Below are 22,536 nucleotides of genomic sequence, written 5' to 3'. Positions count from 1 at the left end.
CACAAATACGGTGCCATCTATGTGACACTGGAAGAGCTGGAAGAGCCCTTGGGGGAATCTGGTCCAAACTCTCACTCGATGAATGAATGGTCATCCTGCCTCTGCTTCTGCTGTCTGGGTAAAGTAATCACAGGACCTTTAGCTAAATAATCTCAATTCCTTCAGCCTTTTATCATGAGAGTTCCAAACACATTAATTGCTACCCCATGAAGCCTCAGTTGCTCAGTGTGCACCTGCTCATTTATCATCTTGCTTTGCCCACTGAGCAAACAGAAGTGAGGGGCAGTGTGGTTCAGTGGAGAGGGTCCACAGCATCTGCAGTCAGAGGCCCTGAGTTCAAGTGTTGGCCCTGCCATTTCTTACCAGTGTGACCTTGGGTCAGCTATTTTAACCCCTTGAGTCTTAGTTTCCGTGTGTGAAAAAGGAAGAGATAAGATAAGGTGACTTACTTCTAAGGTAACTGGGTAGTTCAGTGGGTAGGATACTGGATCTGGAGCCAGGAAGACTGGAGTTCAAATTCATCCTCAGATATTAACTAGCTGTGTGACCCTGGGCTAACCTGTCTGCCTCAGTTTCTTCATGTGGAAAATGGGGATAATAGCAGCATCTACCTTCCAGGGTTGTTGTGAAGATAAAATGAAATAATATTTGTAAAGCATTTTGTGGGCCTTAAACCACTATATAAATTATTATTACAATTGCTCCCAGCTCTATTTCGCTAATATATAATCCATTACCTTGTTTGCCATTTGTTACTCCTGGAGAGTGACATCAGATGACGCTGGATAAACTACCTTCTTTGCTTAGTGGATAAATTACATTTAACACATAAGCAAATGGTAAACTACCCGGCATGTGTGGGTGCCTGACGTGCCACATGGAGTTTGCTGCCGTTGATGGAAATGAAGGATGTCATTTCAATGAAGACTGTGGCACTCTAGTGCGGGGAGATTTCGTCTGTAATGAAAGTGGCTGATACTTAAGCCAACACAGGACTGGATCATGTAACAAAGATGTACAGACTGACTGTGGAAAACTTCTTTCTGAGCCAAAGAGTATTCAGTGGGGGCATTGATCATGCCTTTCTTTACCTTGGCAATCTCTTTCCCTAAACCTAAATAGAGATGTCTCACTTGGCAAAGCAGGCCATCTCCATGCTGCCACGAAAAAGCTGCCATCTCATCAGCAGCCATGGAATATAATGTCAGGGGCATCCGAAATCTTCTCCCTCATTTCTCACTAAACACCAGAGCCTAAAGCTCCCTTTTCATACACAAGCCTAACCTGTAGTAGCATTAAAGACAGACATAAACAGCACTCTGTCTCTCTCTCTCTCATCTATGATTTCACTATGTAGAAATTCCTTTCAAGATCCAGATCTGCAAGTCTTGTGAACCTATAATCCTAGAGAGTTGTCTGGGAGAACTGAGGGGTTAAGTGACTTGCCCCAGGCCACACAGTCAGTATGGCTGAGAGTCAGGATTTTAACTGAGGTCTTAGTGATTCCACAGGCAGCCTTCTATCCAACATTTCCTCTGCGCTGTAAAAATAGGAAAAAGATGCAAAACATACAAACATGATATATTATCCTTCCCCTCATCGGTACTTTTCCAGAGCAGACACTCCCAGGTCTCAGAGGAATGGGGAGTGATTCTTGACTTTTTCCTGTATGGCTATATATACCTTAAGGGGGAAAACCTAATCGTTAAGGGATGCCTTAAATTTGGTTTGTCTATTTGACTAGTATGGCATTTCATTTTTTAAGAAAGGAAGCTTTATTTTTTCCATGTTACCAATAGCAAAAGCATGGCTATTTCATAAGTGATTTAAAGTCTAGTTTTTCTGTGTTTAAGCAATAGTGACTAAAACCCAAGGTCAAAAGACAGTGTTTTGGCCAGGTGACAGCAGGCCTATATGGGCCTGGCCCTATGGCACAAGGCTCTTTCACCTGTTCATGGTGTTCTGAATGGCAGGAGAGTCTGCAGGCAGATCAGGGGGGAATTTCTGCTTCCATGGAGTAATACAAGGGCTTCTGGTTTGTGACTGCATTGTCTGGGAGACCAAGCCTGAAGCCTTCTTCTACCTAGCTGAAGGTAGGTAAAGGCAAATTCAGCTAGTGAACAACATCTGTCCCCAACAGCCAGCCTCACACAAAGCTGGCTAATGCATGACTGCGGCCTTCAAAATCACACTGAAAAAAAATCATTTTGCCCTTCCTAATAATCGTTTCATGCTGGACAGAATAAAATCACTCTGGGCAATGTTTCCAGTATAAATAACCACAAAGATCATTTTCCTTGTTTTGATTGGCACTGGTCTTGCTGAGTTTAAACTAACATCCAGAGTGATGATGAAAGGGAGGATTGAGGGGAGACCTAGAGGATAAACAACACAATGGGGCATCAGTGAGATAACTTTCCAAACAAACGTCTCTCAACTTCTCTGGAAAAGCGCACGCTAGGGAAGTAAGCATTTCATATTTGTGCAAAACCACAATTTCAGCTCAATGGATTCCAGGATGGACAACAACAATCACTGTGTCCTTCCCGACTTCCTCTCTTACTACTCCCCCATATGAACCCTCCAAATCAGCTAAAAGGGCCTGCTCATGGGCCTCCAACACAACACCTATTGATCCCTCCATCCTTTCGCTTTTGCCTTGAAATGCCATCCCGATTTCCTTCTGGTCTCTTATTAGAGTGTAAGCTCCCTGAGGACTGGAATTGCTTTACAGTTGTCGATGCCCAGGCTAAAACACACACTTGCGCGCACGGTAGGTGCTTTTAAAAAAATGCCCTCGCTCCACCCTATGTCTGCTATGAAGCACTCTCTGACTGTGGCAGGCCCAGCAATCTTTGCTTTTTCTAAACTTTTCAGTACCTCCTGTCTGGGCAACTTGCTCGCTGCCTAAGTAACAGTTCGGTTATATAAGTAAATAAATACATATATTTATAACGTGTTATCAGTCTATATTCATAAATATCCTTATATGTGTATGTGTGTATATATATATACATATATACATACATATATATACATATACATATATATATACACGAATTCTCTCATTTAATTAGCCTGTGAGGTTTTTTTAGAGCATGGTTCACATCCATAGACACTCAGGGACTTTTGGTTTGACTGGTCAGTCTGGTATTGAAAATTACCTTTGGGGGCAGCTAGGTGGCACAGTGGATAGAGCATCAGCCCTGGATTCAGGAGGACCTGAGTTCAAATCCAGCTTCAGACACATAATACTTACTATCTGTGTGACCCTGGGTAAGTCACTTAACCCCATTGCCTAGACCAAAAAAAGAAAAAAAATGACCTTCTGTTCTTTGGGTCTTAGGAATGACCAGCGAATCTTCTTTGTGGCTCCATCTGTTTCTAGGATGGCTTCACCAAAGCCTCCTCCCCCTCTAGTGCACGGTCTACCCAAAAGCAATAGGCTTTCTGAAGTCATGCTGTGGTTCTTTGGGCTTTGTCTCAATACATATTTAAAGGATTTTATAACAGACCAGTCAGGTGACATCTGTGAGGAAGGTGGCATGTTTTGGTCACCCTGACAACACCATGGCTCTGTCTTCGGCAGCTTCAGAGCCAAATACCCAATCACATCTATCTGAGTCCTTGGAGCTGGCCCTGCCCTACTTCCTGGGCTTCATTTCCCAAATACAACCCTCCTACTCACACTAGAATAAGCTTCCTGCCTTATCTAGCTTCAAATCCTCTCCTCTATATTGTCAAAATATTTTGGAGATACCTTGTTTCCCAGAGCTAAGGCTGTGCCCTGAGCTTGGCATAACAATAATCCTTTGCTTTCAGGATGATATCACCCTCCAGCAAGGTGTATTGCTTGGACCAGCACCAGGTGTTCACTGAGGGATTTAGCTCTCCCTATTTCCCAGGGCCATCCATCATATTCACAATTCTTGGTACTGCACTCCTGTTCCCATCACAGAACTCTTGTTCTGTGCCCCACAGGGTGGGCACAACCCCCAAGACTTGAGACAATATTGTTCCCACAGTGTCTGTGGGAGCAGTAACTCAAGACCTAAAAATGAAGATGTCATGGTCCAGCCCAGGACGTATATAAGACCTGCCTTTAGTCCAGCATGTTAAGCCCTCCTTCTTAGGAGGGGGCCTCCTTATGCATGCTTCATTTTCCTCACTCTGAAATTAATTAAACTTCTGTTTGTGTCCTGACTCTCCTGTCTCTGGCCTGCCCTGTTTGTCTGGTTCTGACCACTCATAGGTTAGAGGCCGGTTCTGGTCCAGTTGACAACATCTAAGCTTCGCGTTACTTGTGCTCGAATGCCTTCCTTTGCTTCTTCTTTCTGCTTCACACTGTCCTTCAAGAAGGAAGAAAAGGTCATTGGCTGGGAAAATGTCATGATTGATGTTGAAGACAGCAATGTATGTGAAGTGGTTGGACAAGAAATGATGGTAAGCGTGGATGAGAGGATTCAAAGCTAGAATCAGAGATCATTTAGTCCAGTGGTGTCAAACTCAAATAGAAATGGGGGCCACTAAACTACACTGGGCCACTAGGTGGTGCCATAGTGCACAGGGCGCTCCCCAAGGCCTGGAAGACTCATCTCCCTGAGTTCAAATCCAGCCTATGACACTTACTAGCTGTGTGACCTTGGGCAAGTCACTTAACCCCATTTGCCTCAGTTCCTCATCTGTCAAATGAGCTGAGAAGGAAATGGCAAACCACCCCAGTATCTTTGCCATGAAAGTCTCAAATGGGGTCACAAAGAGTTGGACATGCCTGAAACTGAACAACAAAGTATACATAAGGATCCCTGTAGGTGTAACTACATATTAACATTATCTATGTCTTAGTGTGTTTTTATTTTGTTAAACATTTCCCAGTTACATTTTAACATGGGTATAGTCGCACTTGGGAGTGCTGCCGGCCACATATTTGACACCCCTCATCCCTACCTCCCAGGTCAGCTCATCCCATCTTTGGACGGCTCTAATTGTAATTCAAGTCTTCCTTTCCCAACCCATCTTCCTTATTCACGGGCCTTTGGCGATTCGAAGAGGGCTATGATGTCCCTCTTAGATGCCCCTTCCTCAGGCCAAACGTCCTCCGGCCTTTCCGTTGATTCCGTGGTGCCAGTCCCGGCTCCATCCTCTTGTCTTGGAAGGAGAGCACAGGACCGTGGGTAGAGAGCTGGAAGGGCATCTAGCCTACCTCTCACATTTCATAAACGAGACCCTGGGGCCCACCGTGGGGCCGTACTGCGTAGCTCTGTGAGAAGGCACAGGCTCTGACTGTTTGCTGAGTGGCTAACAGGAGGCAGACTTGGGGGCCTGGCAAGCTGTGTGCTGATGAAAGCATGTGGGTTTCTCTGGCATTTCTGTCTTCGAGAAAAACAAAGATTGCCTCACAGCTAATTAAGCTTTCTCTCTTAGGGAACTAATAAAGGGAGGTCTGGAAGCTACATTTCTGCAAAGGCTTGACTCAGGCCTTTCAGTAGATTACAAAGGTCATACTTTATAAAACTACACTTTAGAAGGCTCTACACATAGACTGGCAACATGGTCAATGGAGGAAAACCAGACCCCAGACACCCCAGTTATCTTTTCAGGGTTCAACGTGCTGCTGCTTGCAGGGGGCTCTGCTCTTGCAGCAAGATGAGCTGACAAACAGACTAATTGTTCAAAGCAGACAAAGTTTGTTTAGTCACGTCTGCTAAGGTGGGAAGCACATTTCAACACATCTATGCAGTGTCTTTCTTAATAGGTCATCCAGTTCTCATGACTGGCTTTTAACTCACTCCCCTCCAGCCAAAAGAGAAAGGCATCATCGTCTACTCCATGCACACACCTGGGGTGGGGAGATGCAAGAATCGAAACACATTTTTGAAGAAAAAAACTAGATTAAGCAAAAGAGCTGCATCTGGGTGTTCAACCACATCAGGGCTGATGTTCCTGAGGGAAGAGAGAGGATGAAAGAGAAGCTTGTGTGAGACCAATGACAGAGGGGAGATGCCACTCAATCACGCAACCCACAAGCATTATTAAGCTCCTACAATATGGGAGAAGCAGCGTGAGCCTGGGAAGGGGAGCTGCCTCAGAGCCAGGAAGCCCTGGGCTAGCGCTGTGTCCACCTGACATGCCCTGGCCATGCTGGGGACCCAGGACGAGTCACTTCACCCCCAGTGCTCTGGGCAACTCTAATGCCAGAAGGTACAGAGAAGGCGCTGATTGGTGCTGGCAGAGGGAGCTTCCTGTGTCAGTCCCCATTCCTTACTATATGCCAGGCTCTGGGCATACAAAGACCCCACCCTCAAGGCCCGTGCAGTCTGGCTGAAGCCCACACTCACATCTGCCCATAAGCAGGAAAGAGAGGGGCAGGAATGGCTGGGCTGGGCTTCATACGGCTGAGCCTCCAATGAAACGCGGGATTCTGAGACATGGCAGAGAGGGGGACGAGCATTCTGGGTCTGAGGGGCAGCCCCGCACCTAGGCTCCAGTTGTCTCTTCCCCTCGACTCTCAGGGGCTCCTCACTGACTCTGACGTCAGATTGGCAAAGCCCTAAGCGACCTCTCCATGTTTAGCTCTGACTCTTCTCCACATGTCAGAGAGGAAGAATGGAAAGAACCTGACACGTGGGGCTGGGAGCTGGGCCTGGGATGCTCACCTCACTCCTTCTTCTCTGGGTGACTGCGGGCAGGGCACAGTGGCCCTCTAAGCTTCTGTCAAATGAGGGGTCCCTTCTCTGAGCCAGACTGCTCTAATTACTGTCCCCCAAACTAGAAGGCATGCCCCTGGTTTCACCTTTAGTCACCCTGCCTCCTTCCCTCTGCTAAGCCGCAGCCCATTCAGCCTTGAGGATTCAGGTCAAATTCTATCGACTCTGACCACCCCAGCCCAAAGGGAGCCCTCCTTCCATCCTGAATGCCCATACCTTTTTCTGTACAACTCACTGTGTATAAGTGTGTATCTTCTCTCACACCTCTCTTCCTACCTGAATTGTAGCTGTTTGAAGGCAGGGACTACATGCGATATAGCTTTGTATCCCCTATAGGGCCTTACATATAGCAGGTGCACCACAACATGTGTTGACTGGATTCAGCACAAACAGGACAGCAAGCAGTGTGCAAAAAGCATCAGACCCTGAGTTAGGAGATCTGGGCTGGAGACTTCCTTTGACCCCTTCTTAGCTTGTGTAATCACAGGCAAGGCTCTCATATTCCATCGTGGCGCTTCTCTGCAAAAAGACAGCCAGACCAAATGATCTGTGAATGCCTTCTCAGCTCTAAGAGCACCTGATTCTAGAAATGTGCACTATTCGTTAATCAGGTTCACTGATGTAGAAAAGGAGGCACACAAATGGAGGTGACAGGGCACAATCAGTGTAAGCAGAATCTGTCAACAAAACAACAACGAGAATTTTAAACAAGGGCCCAATATGGAAACAGCCCAGTGGAAGCATATTGAAGTAAAAGAGGGAATCATTCCCCTCACTGGGCTTATAATGAGCCAATTAGCAGACAGCGGAAGGCAGATTTTACTCACATGCTACGTTGTATAGTACATACTTGAGTAAATTCAGAGAAAGACTTTAGTGTTCAGGGAAAGCTTCATGGAGGAGGTGAGATTTGAGTGAGGTCTTTCTAGAACAGGTTAGGATTTAAAAGGGCAGAGGAATAAAGGAAAGCATTCCAGGTGGGGAAAATACTATAAGGAAAGGCATGGAACTAGGATGGGACAGGGCATTAACGTGGGAAAATGTCTCTATGGCCTTGATGTAAGGTCTTGGGGGAAGAAGTGGGAAATATAGTTGAAGGGGCAGCATGGGGCAGGGTTATGGAGGGTACTGCTGCCCACCCTCATCGGTACCACATGGATGATGCTACTTCAGAAAATCCCAAGTCCGTATTACAAATAGACACATTTCTCTTCTAAAGAATACAAACACCAGCCTCTCTCCTAGTCTGTAGTCTTATTTCTCTAAGAAGTCAGTAAAATGCTTCAAGACTTCAGTACTTCAAAGATCTGTACTTTCATCAATGTGGGATGTCCTTTTACTAAGGCAGACTGTGACCCCCTATGCCTTAGTAGCTTATTTAATGAGTTGCTAGGTGCAGCCTCTCTTCCCTCCCCCAAAAAGCCCGTCACCTAGGGGCCACCCTTTGTTGATTAACTTTGCTAGACTGACCCTTGGACCAAAGTCCTGGTCCAGTGCCAGGCCTGGACCAGTCACCGTTCCAGGTGGTAGCTTGTCCCAGAGCATAATCTCCGTTAGGAATCTAGAACCTCTATCCTCTGAGGAGGCAGGGCCTGGAGGAGGACTCTGCTAGAGGCAGGAAAGTTCACAGCCATCTAAAGGCCTGTATGAGATCAGTCCCTCACCTCTCCCTCCCTCTCTCTCCATACATACACACACACCCCTCAAGCATAAAGTGGACTAATGCACATAAATGGAGCCTAGTTATAAGCAAACTCATTCATGAATGTCAAGTTTGTACTGCTATTGTAATTACCTCTTAGTCTGTACTGGGGTCTCCTGTAATTAGCCTGAATTTCACAAGTATGTGTGATAAGTTTAGCTTTTTCTAGTAAAGACCAAACCTCAGTAAATATTTTCACATAAAGGCAGTAGTCAGGAAAGTGCTAGCTATTAAACTCCCAAACAACAGAACCTCTAACAGAACGGTAATGAGAGAACGCTCTAATAGTCGGAGTCAACCACCAGCTAGGCATCCTGGGAGTGAGGAATGATAAGCAAAGTCATGAGCTGGAGTTCTGTTCACATTTATTGTTTTCTGTAGTAGTTTGCTTTAACTGAGACCATTAGTAGCTACGCATAGATGAAAATGTGGTTGCATTTTCACAAATACGTTGGAATTCCACAGCGTGGTCCTGGTCTCAGTTAACTCTTCCACGTACTGATTTTGTGGTGGTTGCTGCTGAGTTGTTTCAGTCACATCCAACTCTTCGTGACCCCACGTGGGATGTTCTTAGCAAAGATGGTGGGGTGGTTTGCCATTTCCTTCTCTAACTCATTGTATAGATGAGGAAACTGAAGCAAACAGGGTTAAATGACTGGCCAAGGGTCACACAGCGGGTGTCAGAGGCTGGGTTTGAACTCAAGCCTCCCTGACTCCAGGCTCTATCCACTGTAGCATTTAGCTGAAAAATCAAAGCACCCTCAAGGAGAAGACAATGCACAACATTCCACTGGGTGCCCTTGGGAAGGGCACTTGGGTCTAGAGAGTCACAGCGATGAAGAATAGGCCAAAGGGGAGTAGAATGACATTTAGTGCAGGAAATGGCAGAGCTGGTGTAATTATAGGTGCTGGGTCCAAACTTGGGGGTGAGTTGCAGGGGATACAAGAGTGAAGAGGAGATGGTTAGAGAACAGGGAGTCAAGTGACGCATATTAAGGTACTTAAACAGCCCCTTATTCAACGAATTTAGGTTTTCTGTATATGTGTGTTTGTGCATGTGTATGTGTGTGTACACACACACACACACACACACACACAGCCACAAAAAAGAGGGATACACCCAGAACTTAAAAGAGTCAGACATCCCAGAATTTAAACACTAACACAAGTAAAATACAGGCACCCAGAGTAATTCAAAGCAGCCACAGCTAAACCGTTGTCCATATCTATACTCACCAATGGGAACCCAATATGAACAGGAGTTCTGTGATGCTTGTGTTAATTCCCTTCTAAAATATCAAATTCTATCACTATCAAAAATGCTTAATAGGTACAATTTTTTTTTGTATGAAAGCAGAAGTAATTTCCTCCACTTTGCTCCAAACCCTCCCTTCTCCCCTTTATCCCAGGAATGATTCCATGTCTCTAGTCTCTACTCCATCCCAGATTAGCATTTATGGCTTCTGTGCAAAGATTAGAATGGGAAACTTGGTCTTAGAATGATACATGAAGTGGCAGAAATTTTTAATGATTCAAAATGATGTAGGGTGGGGAGAAGAACATGTGACAAGTCATAAATCAGTTCACTTCAGTATTTTTGCATGGAGTGGAGTCATGAATTCTTTTGTTTGGTGTCACTGGACAAGGAAATGAAATTGCCCACTCTAGAACTCAAGATTCTACTCATGACGTATTTCCAATACTGAAAAAAGAAAATGTCTCAGAAGGCCACAAGAAGTCTAGAATGTCAACTCTGCTGTGTGGATCATGGGAGACAAGGAAAGGGATTCTAAACTCCATAGAGGGCTTCCAATTGGGGAATAAAGCCAATGTTTCTTAGAGTATTGATGCTCTTCCTTTCTAGGACAGAACATTCTCTCCCAAAGACAGAGAGAGACATGATGGTGAGTGTGCTCTGTAATACTTATTTCAAATGCCATTAAAGTAGTGATATGGTTTTATCTCAACTATGTACCTTCTCCAGCACCTACATCAAAGGCTTAATAAATGTTTGATTGATTGATTTTGTGTTTGGCCCATTAGCCTGTAGATTCTTGAAAAATAATTATGTCCAACTTTACTGTATTAATTACTTATGAAGACCTATCTCTGAAAAGTACTGGCCCATCCATCATACCCTCTAATACAGAGGGGCCAAACTTGTGGCTGCTTGCTGCATGTGGCCCATAAAAACTCCTGAGGGTGCCCCAAACCAAACTAAAATGTAACTGAGAAATGTTTAATAATTTTTTTTTAAGACAATTGGGGTTAAGTGACGTGCCCAGGGTCACACAGCTAGGAAGTGTCAAGTGTTTGGTCTGAGACCAGATTTGAACTCAGGACCTCCTGACTTTAGGGCCGATGCTCTATCCACTGTGCCACCTTAGCTGCCCCAATAAAAATTTTAAAAACCCATAATACAACATAAATATCACAACAAATCCTGAAACCTAGGGGATACAGCAATTTACCTAAGAGAAAACAATGGAATTTAGCAAGAATGTTCCAGGTTGGGAGGTGAATTTGTGTTCTATACTTAAAGTCAAAGTTGCTGCACCCCTTTCCCCACACACATTCACTCAGGTTGGGTGGCATTTGAATCCTGGGATCTGAGTTGGCATTTAATTTGGTACTGATCATAACAAGGAAGTAAAATCAGCCAACCCACAAATACTTACTGAGGCGCCGACTTATGTGCAAGGTCAAATACTCAGAAGAGAAGGAACCAAAAAGCCCTCTAATTTTGCAAAAAGAGGAGTGGTGTATGATTTGGGGAGATAAATGAATGGCCCCTAATTTCATAATGAATCCTGCCTGAGCCAGATTGAGTGTATGATCCCAGAAGTTCTTTTATATTTGCTCTCAGCAGAAAGACATGTTCTTAATTATGCTTAGGAAATAAAACTTAACTAGAAGGTGAAGGGACGTTGGGGAATCTGCTACAGACCTGGAATGCATGGCATTTATTAGTATGCTCATAAACAGCCTGTACCTTCTTTATGAGAATCATGTTTTGCAGAGAAAAATACAACAAATGCCATTGGTTTTTATTTTGTTTTGTTTTGTTTTGTTTTGTTTTGCACAGGGTTACAACTCACTGGAAGACAGAATCAGAAAGTAAATGTTCAGAATTCAAATACATTCACTGGTAATAGCACAGAACTAGCCTCCTATGTCAGAGGTTGATGTCTAGGAGGAATAACTGCTTGGTCCCTCCAGTCCACCATCAGCCGTAGGCCCCCAACACTGTGGCTCTAACCTACTGTTCTGGCCTTTTTTCATATATTCTGCTTCCAAGACTGTACATTCTGGCCAAACTGGCCTCCCTGCTGTTCTCTGCTGATATTGCTGCCTCTTTGCATGCTGTCTGTCCCTTATGCCTGGAATACCTTCCCTCCTCATCACTGCCTGATGAACTCATTTTCTTTAAAGCTCGGCCTGCCTGCTCCATAAAGACTTCCATGATCTCCCTGGCTAAGAGAGTTCTCTTACACCTCACATTTTCCAACGGTGCCTTGTTTGAGTATCTTCTTTGTGTACATCACACCTCACTTTGTGTTATGATTACACCTCCCTGTGCACATGCTATCCACCCCAGATTATTAGATCCTCGAGGTCAGAACCTTGTGATTTTCATCGTTATATTTCTACCACCTAACACCGTACTTCGGACATAGCAGACCTCAGAAACATTTCATTCAATTCCACCAACACTGCTTGAGCATGTATCATAAGGCACTAGAGATGTAAAGACAAAAAAGTAAATGGTTGTTGCTTTCAAGGAATCTACAAATTACTTTTTCAATGTATTGATTAGTTATGCTGATTTTTTTTCCTGTCTTGAAAATACTGCTTGATATTTATAGCAGCTCTTTTTGTGGTGGCAAAGAATTGGAAACCGAAGGGGTATAACATAGACAGTAAATGTGAAGTATGTTCAAAACGACCCAAATAAGTTCAGAAGGAGAGTACTAATAACTGGAGGGGATGGATTAAAAAGTGGCAACTTAAGAGGCCAGGGGTTTTCGAGAAAGGAGAGCATTCTAGACAGCGGGAGCCACAGGTACAAAGATATAGAAGAGGACATGCAATTATGTTGTATGAAGGGAACAGCCGGCAGGTCAGTTTGACTGGAATGGAGAATGCAGGAGGGGCAGTGATGGCCAGCCAATAAGACTAAGAGGCAGATGACGAGGGCTGTGATTGAACTCAACTGAGCTAAGGATGGGTGGGAGCCCCCAGGTGGGAGATCACAGGAGGAAGGACAGAGGCTAGAAAGGGGTCTTGTATGGGGATGCCTTTGATAGGTACCTTCGCAAGGAGTCACATAGGAACATTTCAAATTGTGTCTGAACCAAGACTTTTAAAACTGTTTGTCAGTTTTGGCCCGAGGCTGTGTGCTAGAGATGATAAAAGCTGTTCTTTGAACTCCATTTTAAATCAGAGTGTTCCCATCGCTAGTGTCAACATGACAGAGTGCTTATGGCTACAGAGAAGAAAGGGGGAAGGGAGAGGAAGAGAAGAAGGCCCCCTGCAATGAGTACCAAACAAGTGGGAACTAAAGTTCTTCTGTCCAATCCAAACCCATCCAGATCTCTCGTTACCATCCACCCTCCCTCCACCCCAAGTCAGCTGGATTTAGTAACTGTTGATTTGGAAGTAATTACAGATCAAGTTCAGTATAATTATTCTAACATCATAACGTGAAGTTTTGTTTCCAGAACTGACATCTTAAAGCCTTTGTTGCTCGCTCCTTGCCAATATCACCAGAACACTTCCTTTATAGCATGTGAAAGGAAATCAGTGCGAGGGCAATACTGTAAATAATGTTTTATTTCTCCCTCCCTCCTAAAGGCCAGTCAATGTTGAGTGCTCCCGGAGGGGAAGCCTGAGCAGGTTTTCCCATTACTCTAAATCAAGCATCTCCCATGCATTTTACCTCTGCCTAAACATAGAAAGTGTTGCCTGGTGTTTGGACCATAGAGATGGAGGGGGGAAAACCCAAAATAACTCATTTTCTTTCTCTAAACTTGTTTGAAAACTAAGAATGGCAGATGAGTCTTGTATGGCATGGGCCACTAAGATAGAATATTTTAGGTTAAGGATGCTTTTTCAAGTTCAGTTATTTTAATGATAAAAATTAATTTCAAAATGATCAATGTGACAATGAAAAAAATTAGCTTTACACTGCTGCCAGGATGATTTTCCTTCATGCATAGGTCTAATCTTGTTACTGAACAGCTCAAACCCTTTCTATTGTTTCTTAATGCTTATCAAATGAAATCCAAACTCCTTGTCTGGCACTGAAGGTATGACATAATCTAAGGTCAATCTACCTCTCCAGCTTTATCTCAGACTATTGCCAGTTCTCCATGTTCTAGCCAAATTGAACTATACCCGCCCCCCATTCTCCATTCTCATCCCACTCTCTCCCACTAGTGTACCTTTATATATGCCTTTTATGTTCTTCTCATGCCCTGTTCCCATCCCTCACTCTTCACCTCTGTCCGCTGAAATAAATGCTTGTTGATTGATTGCTTATTGAAATTATCCTGGAACTTTATGATCCACTTCCAAGGCCATTAGGGGAAGCACATTAAAGTTTCCAAAGTGGAAGCAATGAGGTCTAGAGGTTTAGGGGTGCTGGGACTCCGAGATCATGACATGCGGGTCCTGCCTGAAAGAATCTGACCCAAGCCTTCTTTCAGCCAAAAACAAGGTTTATTAAAGATCCGCCATATTAGCCAGACTCTTGAGGAATCTGAGAGTCTCTGTGAGGTATTGGCTAGATTCTAAGAATCCGAGCATCTTAATGGAGACAAGATGGACCTTGTATATAGAAAGACTGTGGGAGGGATCTGGGAGTGGCCAAGTAGTCTTGGGGGGGCTGTGAGGTAATAGGAAGCCAGGGACCTGGACCTGGGGCCAAGGGAGAATGGAGCCTAGCTAGGATTAAGTGTGGGAAGTGGCCAGGGGCCATAGGGAGGGCTGGGCTAGGCTAGGTTAAGGGTAGCTTGGGTGTAGCCACAATGGAAGGCCAGTTGATGGGATTACAGCCTCAGGCAAATTCCAGAGATTTGGCCCTGTGGGAAAGCCCAGGGTCTTTCCTTTTGGGGATCTAGCTCCCATCCTCATCAGAAGCACATGAAAGCTTCCTCCCCCTTTCCCCTTTTAGAAGTATTAAGAAATAATTCTCCATTCTGATATCTTTCCTAGACTTAGCAGAATGAAGAAAACCTTATTAATACTTAACTCAAACTTCTAGGAAAACAATGTTCTGCTCTAAATTCTTTTTACCCAGAGGAAACTGGGTAAAAGTTTAAGAAGGAACTCTAAGGCCCAAAAGAATGGATTAGACGTAAGGGAATACTACTGTGCTCTCGTGATCGATTGATTTTCATTCTCGAAGAGGATACCAGGAAGGCAATATGGTGACTTGCAAGTGAATTGGATTTAAGTGAGGGAGGGCTGTGCAAAGTCACCAGCCTCACTCTCTCTTCTGGATGACTAGAAGCGGCCCCAGATGTAGTGGGAGACCTTGGCCTTTTTAAATTAAGGTCTTTCCCAGGTCTCAGTTAGACTGAGGCAACACCCATTCAGTCATTAAGGCTAGGTAAGAAATGAGGTAAAGAATGGCCTCTTTTACCTAGTTAGAAAAAAAACAAAAATAAAAAAACAAACAATCTGGGAGGGGACGACCCTCAGGGTTTCTGGCCAAAAAAGAAACAATTGCTATTTACACTTATTCTGAGCCATCAGGGCCCAAATGACCAAGTGAGGCTTGGGCTGGGGACCTATTGTTGACCAATCAATGAGAGGTAGAGTGATTTGGGTTTAAGGCACAGTCCTTAAGAAAGAAATCTAGCCTATAAACCCCAAGATATCTTGCAAGGTTTCAGAGATCAAAACTTACATTCCTTTGGGCAGAGCACCTGTAGGTAAGAATATGATAGCCTTTGTGGACAAAGGAAGAGGAGGGAGGGAGAGAAGGAAGGAGCTGCGTTGACCAATTGGAACTGACTATGCTTAAGAAATGATGAATGTGATAAGTACAGAGAAGCATGTAAAGATCTACATGAACTGATGCAGAGTGAAGTAAGCAGAGCAAAGAAAACAATATACCCAGTAATTACGACAACATAAATAGAACCACCAAAAAAATCAAAAGTAAATGCTGGAAATTTATATTAAAAATATATTGAAGAACTATAAAAAGACACTCTTACCCCACCTCTTGGCAAAGATTTGCAAATGTACGTTCCACATATTTCTAGATTTTTTTCAACATATTGATCAGTTATGTTGATTTTTTTCCTTTTTTTGTCTGAAAAATACTATCTGATATTTATAGCAGCTCTTTTTGTGGTGGCAAAGAATTGGAAACTGAGGGGATGCCCAACACTTGGGAAATGGCTGAACAAGTTATAGTATAGGAATATGATGGAATACTATATTGTGCTGTAAGAAATGATGAAGGGGATGGTTTCAAAGAAATCTGGGAAGGCTTATATGAACTGATGCAGAGTAAAGTAAGCAGAACTAGGAGAAAGGTATACAGCGTAACAACAATATTGTAAGGGTAATAAACTGTGAAAGACTTAGTAACTCTATCAATACAATGATCATCATAGTCCCAAAGGACTCATGATATAAAATGCTATTCACCTCCAGAGAGAGAAATGATGGTCTTAGTGTACAGAGAGAAGCATATTTTTCTTTCTCTTGTTTTTTTTTTTGGGGGGGAACATGGTTAATGTGGAAGTTTGTTTCGCATGACTTCATATTTGTATTTCTTGCTTTCTCAATGGGTGAGTGAGGGGTAGAGGAGGGAAAGAATCTGGAACTAAAAATAAAATTGAATGGAAAAAAAATTACTATTTGCTATATGAGGTGGCTCTGGTGGGGGAAAGACACTGGTAAAAACTGAGGTGATATAAAGACAAAATACATCAATAGAAACTTATTTAAAAACAATTAAAAATTATAGAGAAAAAAAATGGATTAAGGTCCTAAGCAGACTTACAACATTAACACTTTAATCTAATTAAGGTCATTATCTATCTCTACCCTTGACTAGATTAAATCATTTGGGGAAATGATCCTCCAGGATGCATCAATACTTTAAGTAACCAGTGTTCTGTTTGATTACCAAAACTGTTAGCTTTCATCTGAGCTCAGTAACTATGTTTTATCTTTTTGTGGAAATTTGTCTTTGTTTGGGAAGACTATATATTGTAACCCAAATATGCCTTATGAAAGATTTTCTCTCTCTATGTAGGTAGAAATGCTTAGTACTAGAAGAATTTAATTAAACACTGCTTTTCTCCAAAATGCACGGTACCAAATCTTTCTTCCATGGCTGCCAGCTCAATATATTAAATCCCTTATTAGCTCAAAGTAATGGACTGGGGTTTTGCTTTTTTCTTTTTATCAAAAGGGGGGACAAGAGGGTGTTAGGAGAGGGGGCTTCTAAACACACGTGGACAGGCACACACACATGTGACCATAGAAGAGAACAGAAGAAATGCAAGAAAGAATCACAAACACAAGTAAAGCAGTTTTGAAAATTATATGTTGGTCACTAATGTGAAAATGTTTAATATGAATGTAAATGTATAGCCTATATCAGATTGTGCGCCGTCTTGGGGAGGGTGGTGGGGAGGAAGGGGGAGAAAAATTTTAAACTCAAAAGCATATGGAAGTGATTATTGATAAATCAAAATAAATTAATAAAAAAATTAAAAAAGAAAAAAAAAGAAAATTGTATGTTGGGTTACTTAAAGAAAAAAAAAAAGGAACCATGCTGGGCTCTAGGCATAGGAAAGGGGGAAAAAAAAAAGGATAGTCCCTGTCCTTAAAAAGCTTCCATTTTATAGAGGAGACACAACATACTAACAAGTTCGTTCCATCAATTTTTTTGACTTAAAAGAGGTATTCATGAAAACCAGACAGACCAATAATGCATAAAGTAACAGGACTTAACTATTTAATTCACTTAAGGGAAGGTCTAAGACTTACAGTCTCTAGGGAAAGATTGTAGCAGACAGGGGTAATCAAAGGAAGGATGTAATCAAGGAAAGGATACAATCAAAGAAATTGTCAGAACCTTTGGTGCAAGGTTCTTTGGGCTTCGGCAGTAAGAGGAAGGGGGTAGTTAGTAACATTTCGCAGAAGCTGAACTCAAATATGGCACTTTGTTATTGTTGCTTAGTAGTTTTTCAGCCACATCCAACTCTTTGTGACCCTATTTGGAGTTTTCTTGGCAGATACTGGGGTGGTTTGCCATTTCCTTCTCCAGCTCATTTTACAGATGAGGAAACTGAGACAAACAGGGTTAAGTGACTTGCCCAGGGTCACACAGCTAGGAAGTAAGGCTGGATAAGAACTGACAAATCTATTGGTGTTTTTTTTTCCTCAGTTCTCATCTTTCTTGAGCTCTCTGCTGTCTCTGACACTGCGGACTGCCCTCTTCTGCATACTCTCGAGGTTTTTGTAACATTTTTCTTTCCTGGTTCTCCTCCTACTTGTCCAACTGCTCCTTCTCATTCTCTTTTGCTGGATCTTCCTCCAGGATCTGCCCACTAACTATGGGTACACCCCATAGTCCTAGGCATTTTTCTCTTCTCCCTCTGTACCAGGGATTCTTAACGAGACTTTCAATAACTCATTCTAGACCTCTGTCAGATATTAAAGCTAAGCTTACTGGTCTATAGTTCTCAGACTTCATTTTCTTTCATTTAAAAAAAAAAACTATCACCAACTTCACCGCTTTTTATCCTTTACAGTGATACTTCTCCTCTCATCCCCAGTCAGTGGCTCAGCTTTGACATTTGCCACTTTTTTGGTACTTTCTTGGTCAGACTTAGCTTATTCTAAGCAGTAACAATCACGACATCTTCACCATGTCATGGTTTTGTACTCTTCCTCTGTTCCATGCCCTTTTCAGGATTCCAGGCCTCAGCTGACCAACCTTCATTCCCCATCTGGCTCTGCTTCTGCGTTTCTAGACTTCTCCATTATAACTCAACTGCCTTCTCACCCTGGAATATTCCTCTGCTTCTCTGACCCCTGTCTCTCACTGCTGAGCTCTTCGTGGGGCCTTCATTTTGGGAAGGGACTCTGGCTGACCATCTTTCATTCCTCTCCCAGTTCTGCCTCTGACGGTGCTTCTCCACTCCTCTCTCCAGATCCCTTTCGTGCATTGTCCTCTTCCATTGGAATGAAAGACCCTTGAAGGCACGGACTATCTTTATTTTTGCTTGTATTTCTATCTCCAGAGTTTAACAGAGCGCCTGCCGTATAGTAGGGGTTTAATAAAAGCATGTTGCCTGCCCACCTGTCCCGGTTTACATCTTCCGCTTTGTTCATGTAAGTTGGCTGGTGAGACTCCTTTGTATCCAGATTGGTATTTTTAGCCCCCTCCCCTTTTTCTTCCTCATTAGAATAGATTTTCTTTGTATCTCCAGAATTTCATTCTTGAGGCCTTCCCACTTCTCCAGAGCTGATCCCCTATAGAATTGTAATCAATAGGATCCTAACTTCTTCTTTTTATGAAACCTCAGGAATCTGCTCTCTTAAAGTCTAGGGTTTGTACAATTCTATTCCCAACCTTCCCCTTCTCTATCACAAACTCTAGGATGGAGTGATTACTTCCCCTGAGGGTTACCCTCATTTCCACACCGGCAACCAGTTTCTCCCTGAGAAAACTATCGATAACTACCTCTGACCAAACCTTTAGTGATTCATTTGGCAAGCCAAGAAGAACTACGAATGTCATGTGGTTCATTTTCATGCTATTTTGACATGCTCAATAAGCCATGAGTTTATGTGGGAATTCCCCAGTCAAGCATATCATCTTTGTAAAATAGACAGACTTTCTAAGTTACCCATTAGGAAGCACCTTCAAACAAAGCTATAGTTTATTCACCTTTTATCTGTGCCAATGGAACAATGGGCATGCATAATCCAGAGCAAAAGATATTCAAACAACCATTTGGCCTTTGGTTTATTTTAAGGGAGTTGCCTACCATAGTTATTTACTTTTATGATACTGGCTCACTCCCTTCAAGAGCTGCTTATAAAGAAAGATCCCTTATTTACCTAAATAGTAGGCTGGCTCAGCTCCTGGGACTACAGAATTCCAAATGGCCAGTGAGTTAGTGAAGTTCAGAAATGTGGGGAAACATCCCATTCTTGTGGAGTGGGAGCTAGCTGGATCGTGGGGGAATAGACTGGGGAGGAGAACAAAAAGGCTCTTACAGAGTAAAGCCCCGACACTGACGATGAACTGAAGAGGACCCAGCTTAGACCAAGGGACTATTCTGTAGGAGCTGTGACAGAAGAAATTACTTATGTCGTTTAAGACATCCATCATACAGTTATAGGTGTCACTCACACCATCCCTAAATGTCAAAAGTGACCTATCTACGTACAAACAAGGCAGAGGGGTAGCACAGTGGATAGTGTTGGACTTGCAGTCAGGAAGAAGTGCATCTGAATTCTACTTCAGACAGTTGGTAGATGTGTGACCTTGGGCAAATCACCCTCTCAGACTCAGTTTCCTCATCTGTAAAATGTGAATAATACTAGCACCTTTCTCATGGGGTTGTTGTGAAGATCAAATGAGATGACACATGTAACATGCTTTGCAAACTTTTAAGTGCTATATAAATGCTCCCTTGTTACTATTATTATTATTATTGTTTAAAATGCCATTCATCACAGGGCATCACTGATTCACCGGATCACAGATTTACAGCTGGAAGGGACCCCAGATGCCATATGGTCCAGCCCCTTCATTTTACAGATGAAGAATAGAGGCTTAGAGAAGCTCAGTGACTGGCCCAACGTCACAAAGGCAGCAAGGCAGAAGAGCTGGGATTTGAACCCATGTGCTCTGCCTCCAAATACAGCATTCTTTCCACTGTTCCATATTGCCTCTCTGATTAATTGCTTTTGCATTTGAATTATGACTGAATTGAAGTTTATTGTTACAAAAAAAAGTCAAGGTATTTTTTTCATTTTTTCCCCTTAGGCAGCTAATTGGTACACTGGACCTGGAATCAGGAAGACCTGAGTTCAAATTTTGCTTCAGACACTTACTAGCTGTGTGACTCTGGGTAAGTCACTTAACTTTTTGCCTCAGTTTCCTCAATCATAAAATTAGGATGATAATGATAGCACCTACCTCCAGTGTTGTTGTGAGGACCAAATGAGAAAATATCCCTAAAGTCCTTAGCACAGTGCCTGACACACAGTAGGAGTTTAATAAATGCTTGTTTCTTTCTTGGTTTTTCAAAGCAAGTGCTTCAGCATCCAGTGAATTGTCCAACATTAACAACTTATTGGGGTAGAGTTTTTTCACCAAGAAAAGCTTGACAAAGCGGAATTCAGCTCTCTGAAGCAGAAATGTTGAACAAAACCCATTACAAGAGAATCCAGAAGTTTCCTATAGTCTGTGTATCTCTATATACCTTTCTATATCTTAATGAAAATATTTCTTACTTTCATTTTTTTCAAGTCACTGTGCTAATTCAACTGATTTTAAGTCAATTACAGTTAAGTTTTTAAATGACCTATATAGTTTATCAAACTTTTGATAGACTTTCTATACTTTATCAAACTCTGCCCCAAACTTGGCAGTTCTTGCCTGCCACTATGCAAATGGGCCACTTTTCATGTATTATAAATTGTTAATTTATGACTTTGCTCTAGCTAAAGCCTAAGGTCGCAAAGAACAAAGGAATAGCAACAGTAAACTGCAGCACTGCTGTGCCTGCCATTGCTCGCATAGGATCACAGACCCTGAACTGAATCCTATAAGAACAGACCCCTCCATCTCTTCCCAAGCTACTTAACCATACCCTCTGGCCCACTGCAAGTGTCACCTTCTCCACAGGGCCTTCTCTCACTGCATCCTACATTCATATCCTACTTCTCTGAACCTTTATAGCACATATGGTCTGTGTCACTCATTGCACTTTAACCACATATAAACAAACAGTTGAGTAACAATATGTGTCTCTGATACCCAGCTAGATGGCAAGTTCCTACAGGGCAAAGACTATGTTTACTACCTAGAACCTGAAGGAGGGGCAGATGAGGTAGGTAGCTTCTTATAAGGTGTAACATACCGAGAGGAGTGAGGTAGAGGAGGCAGTGGAATGCAGCAAAAGATTGTTTTAATATGACTTTTTCTAAATACACATTTTTAATGTCAGAAAATTTCATTCTCTATGTTACACGGGTATTAATTTTGTGTTATGTCAAGGTACCTGTGTTACAGTAGAAGCTCAAAGTAACACGGAAGGATACACTTTGTAAACCTCCTTTAGGGTGTAAGAATGCCTCCCGCTAAATGCTTGACAAGGATTTGTGAAATGAATCAATCAATTTTATGGCATAGTTCAAAAACTAGTGTTCACCTCTGAAAGCATGGCCAGCCTAAAAACATGTATTTCCAAGAGTCTACATTCAACAACAAAGAGGGTTATTATGTGCTGGCAAAGCTTTTGGACATTCTAACAGCCAGTAGTTTAAATGGTAGTATCACAACTCAATCAGCTAAAATAGAGTACATGAGAGCTACAAGTGGTGTGAACAATAGACGGCGGTGTTTTCTGAAATAGCCTGCCATCTTTCATTTTAGGGTAGAACATACCACTTTAGCCTATTGGGAAAATCACAGAGAATTCCTGCAGGCAAGCACAGGAAATGATGAGTGACTGGTTTGTTGGGAACTGCTATTCAGGAACTTGAAAGTCCAGTGTGCAGCCCATGGAAAAGGATTCAATATGCACATCTCTGAAGTTAATTATGTTTCTCTTTAAAAGTCTAGGGTGAAAAGGAGGAGGTGGGTGCAGGGGGGAAAGCTCATTTTCTTTAGCACGGAATCCTCTGTTTCTCTGCCTCTGGGCCTAATCTGAATTGTTATAATTATTTCTTATGAAGAAACTGACATAGTCCAACATCCTTGATGACCATTTTTAATGAGTAATCTCAGCTTGAAGTCTATTGATTGGCTATGTAGTACCAAGCTGGCCCTGCTGGAGTCACAGGGTGAGCTGGGAAGTATCTTGATGCTGCCTTTACTCAGCATTGTGGGAAAAGAGGCTCCAGCCTTGATGT

The 22,536-nt window shown here is 42.8% G+C and overlaps 1 protein-coding gene across 3 annotated transcripts in view; it reads right to left on the bottom strand.

Moving 5' to 3' along the window:
* Nucleotides 1-22,536, bottom strand: part of ATG7 (autophagy related 7) — a 262,756-nt gene that overhangs the window by 38,902 nt on the left and 201,318 nt on the right. The window contains exon 19 of one of the 3 annotated variants that reach the window (XM_027863696.1): nt 7,161-7,226. The exons of the other annotated variants lie outside the window; for them this stretch is intronic. Within the exon in view, the coding sequence (XP_027719497.1) occupies nt 7,176-7,226 (51 nt within the window). The 3' untranslated portion in view covers nt 7,161-7,175. Of the gene's footprint in view, nt 1-7,160; nt 7,227-22,536 lie in introns of those variants that run through there. 3 annotated transcript variants of the gene reach the window in all.

This window comes from Vombatus ursinus, unplaced genomic scaffold (genome assembly GCF_900497805.2).
Source record: "Vombatus ursinus unplaced genomic scaffold, bare-nosed wombat genome assembly UNPS02014773.1, whole genome shotgun sequence".
Classification (NCBI taxonomy): domain Eukaryota; kingdom Metazoa; phylum Chordata; class Mammalia; order Diprotodontia; family Vombatidae; genus Vombatus; species Vombatus ursinus.
This window is presented reverse-complemented; position numbering and strand designations above follow the sequence as displayed.